The sequence below is a fragment of the Mucor mucedo genome (assembly GCF_025094135.1).
Source record: "Mucor mucedo strain NRRL 3635 chromosome Unknown EV154scaffold_208, whole genome shotgun sequence".
NCBI lineage: Eukaryota > Fungi > Mucoromycota > Mucoromycetes > Mucorales > Mucoraceae > Mucor > Mucor mucedo.
Window position 1 is genome coordinate 1 of NW_026252492.1, and position 8,428 is coordinate 8,428.

The following is an 8,428-nucleotide window of genomic DNA, read 5'->3' on the forward strand; positions in this document are numbered from 1 at the left end:
TTTCAACAATAGGCAATGGTTGCATCTTCAACGTACGAACAGGACAAAGAAGTACGTCTCAGAAGAATACGCATATATTAGCAACATAATACAGCCTATATTTAAAGCGAATAACCCAACCAAGACTTCTGATCAAAATTGGACAGCTCTTTACATTCAAGCTAAAACGTTGACTGAACAAAATGATCCCGAAATTGACATTAGCAAGAAAGATATCTCTTTTTGTATACATGTTATGTTGCAGATTCTGATGGCAATTAAACATGAATCAGGTTTATTTTCGGATATTGTGGACTCTTCAGAATGGGATTATATTGTGAAGTTTTGGGGTCCGATTACACAACGATTATTGTACTTCAATGGTTTACGCCTGAAATGGGGGGATACACATTTGACTATGCACAGCCGCGGACTCGGTAGCGGAAACCCGCAACATGTTGCGTAATTCCACGACATGTTGCGGAAAGACGCAAAATGGTGGATAAAACACGCAACCATCGGCAAATAATTTTTTATTTAAATTTATTTTTATTTTTCCTTCCTTTCCTCTTTTTAATTTTTTTCTTTTACAATAACTGCGATTAGATCAATTGTTGAAAAGAATTTAATTATAATAAAACTTGTTTACTCATTACAGAGAAAGATTCGACCAACTTACAAATTAGCTAAAGAACCAGCAGGATAATAATTAACTGTTGTGATCGAGCTTATATACAGATATAACTCTATCATCAATTCTTTCTTTCTTATTTGATAACCTTTCTATAAATCATTATTGCATTACTCTTTAAATCAAATACATGCTATTACACTCTATTTACTACGCATTGTTTACTCATCAACATATAGAAAACAATAGTCATATATTTATTCCAGATAATACAATCCAATGATATGATCGCTCGTCAATAACAAGATTCTCGAAGGTGCCATGAGATGCTCGATCTTTAATTGACAATACGCCTATTGTATATTTGACAGGTTTCACTTTAATGATTGATATTGAGCCAGCCCTGAATATGTATACAAAGAACCCAATTTATTGTATAATAAAGACTTGAGTTTATTTTTGCAGTTTGATAATTTTACTTCGTCAAATTTCTTTATTTTTTATTCTTAATTCGTTGCTTTATCTCTCGAATTTTTCATTAACCTTAACATTTAGTAAGTTGTTCTTAACCTCCCTGCTTGCAAAATCACCGTTTATAGAGTTTTGTACTTCCGAAGGAAGTACTAGTCCTTTTTTAAGCTTTGTATACCTTCCATCTATGTCGAGTAAAATTTAAAGAAAAATAAAAAGCTGGAGTAAAGCCCCAGTTTTTACATGATTCACCTGTAACTAAAACTACAGCCTGTTCAGAACATGATACGCAATGACATTTAATATTATCTTAATCCCAGGGGGTCAAAATTTACTCGCCGTATATGGTCATCTGTATGCCTTCCATATACGGCGACCAAATTTCAATGTTTTGGTATATATCAACAGGTTTTGACTTACATACTTTGGGAATTTTACCAGGTCTTATTGATGCTTTCTTAAAGATATAGGCATAGTTTCAGCTCAATACAAAGAACAAAAATGAGTTCGTTAAATCGACATATATAGAAATATTTCGTGTACCCATTTATATCACACAGCAAAGAAGCCCAAGTATAGGAAATGTTTTTAACATTTCTGGAAAGTTAATATCTTCAATCGAAATACAACAAAAAAAAAATGTTCTGCATTATGAAATTCAGAAATTCAGAAATAAAAAAGGAAGACAATTTATTGTACACGCCTTGTAACAATGGGAATTAAATACAGTATTATTTTATCACTATGATCCAAGGTATGGCAGTTATTACCAAAATCTGCATAAATTCACCAATTTTTTTTGCGAACCAATGATATCTCGTATCAGATCTCTATTCACTTTTTTATTTTGGGTGCGAAAAAAAAAAGTGGCAAAAAAGACTTAGTTTAATTTATAAACTATTACGGAATAGTTTCCTCAATGCACACGAACTTTTAAAACGAAAGTTTTTTGGATTTTGGAAGAGTTACAGCCGTTTGAATTTTTTTGTTTTTTTTTCAGCTTCAGGAATTGGTGATTGATATGCATACCAGCGTTTTTCCACCAATTTTTAGGTAAGGGGTATGTGTAACCCGACCGATTTTAGGGAGATAGAACTGAAGTTCTTTTTTTTTCTTTTTTCTTTTTTCTTTTTTTTTTATTTTTTTTTTCTTTTTTATATTTTTGACCCTCTTCATCAATGTAATGTTGTTGACATCTGAACAATCATTGTGTGATCCCGAACTAGGTTTCAATTTGGAATTTAAAGATTTATTTTAAAAATATGTGGATATGGATAAGAATATATGTAAAAAAAAAAAGTTTGTGTGGATAAGAGATAAAAAAAAGTATGGGTTGGTGTTGAAGAATAATTAAATGTGCTTTAGTTGTCCAGCACTTTGTTTTACGTTTTCGTTGAAGATCTTGTATGGTGAAACAACTTTATATTCAAGTGAATTGGGTGATGACTGGACCAAACCTACTTGATGTTGGACGTCGTTGAGGCTGATCACAGCATGTCTTGTTGTTGCACTATCGCTGTTCATTTTTATCATCGGTATAGTATTGTCATAGTCGGCAGCGTAATGTTCTTTCATTACTTCAACAAAAACCAAGAATTGTGCATTTTGAGGATCGGAGGTGTTGTTGTGCTCGAAGTAAAAAAGCACCGCCCCAATGTACCAACAAGTTTTGCTACATATAATTGGTAAGTAACCTACACATATTTAAGAAAAAATTGATGCTTACGATTTATAACTAGCATTGAATAAAACGAAGTGATTTCCACGGCGATGTTCCGATCGGATTCTACGGTACATTTTTGAACTTATCACAAGGCTGTACAAAAGTGCGCGGGCAGCAATTTTGAAGTTTATATTGTTAATGGTGATTAGAGAGAGAGGCAATGTTGTTGAACGGCTATAGTATATTTTGAGCTCTCGAAGAAACGTATCAATGGGGACTGATTCGACCATGTCTCCAGAAATTAAATTGAACGGGCTCCATAGCTGATGATTTTGGTTGTGGATTGCTGTAAGCGGCAGCTCTATAAAATCATCCAACGATGTTTTTGTTGCTGTGATTGTATCCAACAAACTGACTGTGTCTAAAGCTAAATTGATATATCCACGAATCGAGAGTCTTTCCACCATGTTCCCAGCGTTTTTACCAGCGTGTACTTTGCTTTTGATTAATTTGGAATATTTGCCAATTGTTCTTTCCATAGATCTTGCACTATAAGATCTCATGCATCCCGCTTTCCTCACAATGTAGCCGATATGAGATAGATAGTGATTGTTCGGTTTGTAAATGCTGTTGGATATATTCTTTTTGGTAATTTCCTGATCTAAAAATACGTGCCAACTCTCGAAACAACTAGGGAAAGCGTTAATTTAATAGGTTCATGAATATATCTAATAAATGTAATTCTACCTTTCCATCTCCTGGATCAAAGGACCCGTAAGCTCCCACTGCAGTGCAATTGCACAACCTCTAGAAAGCATGATAAGTGCTTTTCTTACCGCAGTTCGGGCAAACAAAGGTACCAACAGAGTTGGAACCACGTACAACAAAAAATCCAAAAAGTCGATTGCCCGGGCTCCGTCAGTTTTCTCAATCAGGTTGTCCCAACTTCCCTGAAAAGACACAGGAATACTTGCCCTGGAACTGGTAATACAAGCTCCAACCAGATCAAGTTGTGCTTTTGGAACCTTAAAAGTGTAGCCATCCTTGTTAAAAATATTTTGTTTCTTGGCGTAATAACTTGTGTCATTTGTTTTGTTGACCTTGACAATAATGTCATAAATAAATCGTCCAATGCCTTGCCCAAGCAAGTGCATTTCATCCACGCCATAGAATGAGGAGCCAGAGAAGGAAGGTAACACGGAGAAAAGGTTGGCCTTTTTTAATTGGTGTGCCTATTACATGATTTTTAAATTATAGGCTCATTATCATAGATTGAATAACTTACTTGATCTCCGTGCACAAACTGGGAAATTGTTCTTAACGACGCAGTTCTGTCTTGAAAGTACATGCCAAAACCAGTGCATTCGCGTTTTTCTCCTTTCGACAGGCAAATTCTGCAGCCGAAGGTAGCCATATGCCCGGCATGGTGCATGTATTTTGTGACCTGCAGAGATAGCTGAGTATGATTATGACTTTTTTTTTTTTCTTTTTTTTCTTACCTGAGGGATGTCCCCGGTGGCCATGACCAAATGCACTTTAGCTTTTACTCTCTCACCATTCCATCTTTCGACAATCAACCCATGTTCACCCAGGCTTTTTATCTCATCAACAGTCGGTAAGAGGAAGGAATCTAAGTCCTTAGGCTTACCAGGAATAATGGCAAGTTGAAACATGTACTGATCTGTATATCTAATATTTATGTCAATAATAGCTTCTGAAAACGTAGAGCTAACCTTACCTTATAGATGGGTCAAAATTAAGTACCAGTACATGCACAATTGTCATTTCTTGCTTTGATTTTTTCTGATTGACAAATCCATCGACAAAGAGTACCAGAGCAATATCTTCGGGAGACTGAAAAAAGTTGGCAGCCATTAAAGCCTTGTAGTCCTCGCCATCAAAGTAATCAGAAATGATTCCTGGATTTTCCTTGCGATCATGACGGTAGCGTAACTTTTGTCGTGTTTCCTCATGGCTTAAAAGTTTAGAAAGCTGATCACCAACGGACATCATCTTCATTGTTTGGACTGGAATTAAGGCGGAACCAGGAACCTCGCTTTCGTATCTATTTTCTTGACATACAGAGCAAACTTTTTCATCTTTGGTAATATCAAAAAGCTGACAAACATTTTTGCAAATATCATACTCATGAGCTTTGATTGTTGTTTTTTCCTTTAGAAGAGTCGACACAGGACCGGCATGAAGAATATGGGGGTTATATTCTGTGATTAATAGAATATTCAGTACTGTTTGTATGTATGTATATGGATGTATAAGAAACACTGTACCTTCGGTTAATTTTTCATGATCTCTGATAACAGTATTCATAAGGCGCACAATCTGACGATGGCATTCAGAAGAGACTTGGAAGGATGTGACGATATCATACAACTCGATACTCATTAGCTGCGATGTAGTGAACGCGTGCTCTTGGATAGAAGCTTCATCGTAAACGTGTCCTTCATCACCAGGGCTAAAATTGCAAGAGGCTTTGAATGTTCTCTGCTCGTTAGGATCAAAAAAATCTGGAAATAAAGTTTAAAATTAGTATTTTGATTTTGTGTATGCCCATTATATCACAACTGTCATACTAGATTGGGAGGTATTGGCCGAGGGTGACACTCTGGCTGTTTCCACATTATCGACCATAATGATTTCTTCATTTTGAACAGCAACACTGGGTTCGATATCAACAGCATGAATACGCTTGTGGTTACGAAGATTAACACGGGTGTCGAAATTTCGATTGCATTGGTCGCACGTGATAGGAACGGAAAGCTTCATACGTTTGAATTGGTTTTGCATGGTAGAACAGAAATGTAATATTGGTTGTTATTTAAGAGTAAAAGTTAGCAGTGTGGAAATGGGTAAAGATTTATAAATAAAAACAAGAAAATTATCCAACTTGCAAAAATTAACTCAGGCTTTGTTAAATAAATAAAAGGGGGCCTTTATATACACATTATTTCAGACATTAATAACAGGTGGGCTGATGACGATCGTGGGTAGATTTATCCAGATAATACGCGGATGTAATAATCCTGTAAAAAAAAGACCATAATTCGATGTCAACGACAATAACAATAACAATCATCCTTAAACTGTGTATGTCTGTGTAAGAGTGTGTAACTCTAAGATATCATATATACATATGGATAACCTAATAAATGAAACTCAGTCTATATTTACATCTCTTTCTGTTACTCTTACAGTCTGGTGGCACAATATCCAGGGGAGATTGTAGATCTTGATATAGAGTCATATATTAGAGGTATAGCCTCAATCACGACAAGCAGTTTTCTATTGATTATTTATATACAAAATTTCTCGCTTGTGCTCGACAATTTATGAAATTAATATATTAAAGAATGTGCATAAATTTATATGGCCGATTGTTTTTTTTTTTTTTTTTTTTTTTTTTTTTTTTGCTGATTTATCCTTAATTTATCATTGTATTCTGTTCGTCCCTTTAATTTGAACGTTAAACTTATTAAGATGAATAATAATTCTAGCAGAAGCATCATGTCAACATCCACAAGCGATGATATGGTTAGGGCTGTCTTTAATGAGGTAATTGAACTCAAATCATCGGTTTTGAGATTGGATGAACGGTTTGCTATTCAGTTTTCACCTGCACCAAATAACGAAACTGTAACCAATTTTCGCGCTTTCGCAACTGCAGGTACTATATTTTTTTCAAATTAAGTGATAATTATGTGTAACAAGTTGTCTCTCAAGGTATTGATTTGGTAGCCAAGGAAAGAGAGATGGCCAGAGTTAATGCCCATCCGGATTGTCTTGGTGCCCGAAGTATCGTAGCTACCTTGCCAGGGGCAAGGATAGGGTTCCAGCCAACGCGCACCAACAAAACACCTTGTGCTAACGCACGTATTGATGCATTGATTGTCTATCTGTGGAAAAAAAATCACAGTAACTCTTCCGCAGAGATTGGCCATGCAAAATGTAAGGAAATCAGACTGCAGTTTCGGAGCATCACTCGCCGCTTACGATATGCAATGATTCAGGAGGGTACAGTTGCCACCAGTTGGGGAAGTCTCTCACCTCAAGAGAGAACATACTATGCCTTGAGACTTGAAAGCGATATCTTCGATTACGGTTATCAGATCTACAAGTGTAACAAGAAATGGGCAGCTAATCTACTCATTCAAGACACAATGAAGGGGCAACGTCAAAGTGAAAGACGAAGGGTAAGGTTACTTTCAATAGTTAAGTGAAACCTTATAAATCTCACAAATTGACATAAAATTAGGTTGGGGTTTCCCCCGTCGGAGAGGCTCCAGTAGAAGAACTTGAAGCACCAACTGAAGTTAGAAATACCAGACGTAGATAACATTCCTCTAATTTTTTATATAAATTTAAAAACTTTTTAGCTTTGAATTCTCTTTTCTTTTCTTCCTATTTTATTTTATTTTGTCTTTTATAAGGTATGCAATGCTATTGATCTATGGCATGTTCTGCTAAATGGTAAGAAATTTTATTTTACATTTCCCAAACTGATAAAAATTGTTTGTACAGTTACACCAGTATCACAAGCAGACTGAGGCACAATTGCGTAACACTTGCTATAACTGAGTCTGCCGACTAGACTTTTGTCAGAATAGATGTGATTATGAGTACTTTTGATTTTTTTTTTCTTTTTTTTTTTTTTTTTTTTTTTTTGGGATATTAATGTTATTATGTGTTTTAGACCTCACCCCAAGTATTGGCATTACGCTTTGACTACTGAATCTGCAGGATCTCATTTTCTGTTTAAATATCTTCATAGGTGCATATTTAATTTTGCACATTTCCTAAATTCCATTCCAGGTTGATAATTATAGAAATGCATTCCAATTCCCAATTTCCGAGGGGCCTTATATTATGGACGAGCATTCCAATCAATACATTCTTTCATTTTCAAATTTTAATTAAATAAAATACATTGCAGACCTATAATGTGCATCTGATATAATAATTTTTAAAAAAAAAATTGGTAGTTTTATCCACCAATTTCTTTAAAATTAGTAGTTTTTTTCACCAATTTTAAGCATCCATGCATCTAGACACCCCTATTTTGTTTTTTTTTCAAATAAAGAATGTCCAATCGTTGGTCCTCTATTCCTGTTATGTTTGCGCACGTCATATATTATATCCAATTGGGACATGGGAATATCAGTTTTTATTAGCGGAAAATTTACCCTGAGGATAAATAGTGCCAATTATATTAGTATGTATTTGACAAATAATGTGAAATAAACACCAACAAAATTGGGGGGAATTTGCTCAAAAGGAAGAAAAACTACCAACAATAATAGTGTATTTTTTACTGGTATGATGGAAAAAATTACCAAAAAAATTGGTATCAAAACCCCCATTTGGTAGTTTCACAAGCTCACATCCACCAATATATTTGGTTATGCGTAGGGTGGAAAAAGCAACAATAAACAGTAAATTGGTGATAAAACTACTATGCTTCCAATTATAGTGTATTATGTTAATCTTTAACCTGGTCTATACCTGGTTTTTTTTTATACCATTGATGCTTTCACAGTGGACTCACGTTTTGTAAAAAAAAAAAACTTTGTACAAACTTCAACACGTTTTCAGCGAGTTAAATCATTTCTACCCTGTCCACGAGGAACAAATAACAGGAATCGCCAACTACAAAGCCCTGGTTATAGCAA

General features: G+C 35.0%; 3 protein-coding genes across 3 annotated transcripts; 2 read left to right on the top strand and 1 right to left on the bottom strand.

The window, feature by feature from the left end:
• Window positions 1-15: 15 nt before the first annotated feature.
• EV154DRAFT_487869 (uncharacterized protein) lies at window positions 16-445 on the top strand (the record flags this gene model as incomplete). The annotated part of the gene is made up of 2 exons (XM_051599027.1): window positions 16-51; window positions 95-445. The coding sequence occupies 2 exons, from the start codon at window positions 16-18 to the stop codon at window positions 443-445; spliced, it is 387 nt and encodes a 128-aa protein (XP_051451050.1).
• A 244-nt stretch (window positions 446-689) lies between these two features.
• EV154DRAFT_556676 (uncharacterized protein) lies at window positions 690-3,034 on the bottom strand (the record flags this gene model as incomplete). The annotated part of the gene is made up of 5 exons (XM_051605367.1): window positions 690-963; window positions 1,154-1,266; window positions 1,325-1,352; window positions 2,468-2,753; window positions 2,808-3,034. The coding sequence occupies 5 exons, from the start codon at window positions 3,032-3,034 to the stop codon at window positions 868-870; spliced, it is 750 nt and encodes a 249-aa protein (XP_051451051.1). The 3' UTR covers window positions 690-867.
• A 3,232-nt stretch (window positions 3,035-6,266) lies between these two features.
• Window positions 6,267-7,484, top strand: EV154DRAFT_487871 (uncharacterized protein; the record flags this gene model as incomplete). The annotated part of the gene is made up of 5 exons (XM_051599028.1): window positions 6,267-6,426; window positions 6,471-6,952; window positions 7,015-7,071; window positions 7,190-7,229; window positions 7,453-7,484. The coding sequence occupies 5 exons, from the start codon at window positions 6,267-6,269 to the stop codon at window positions 7,482-7,484; spliced, it is 771 nt and encodes a 256-aa protein (XP_051451052.1).
• Window positions 7,485-8,428: the final 944 nt, after the last annotated feature.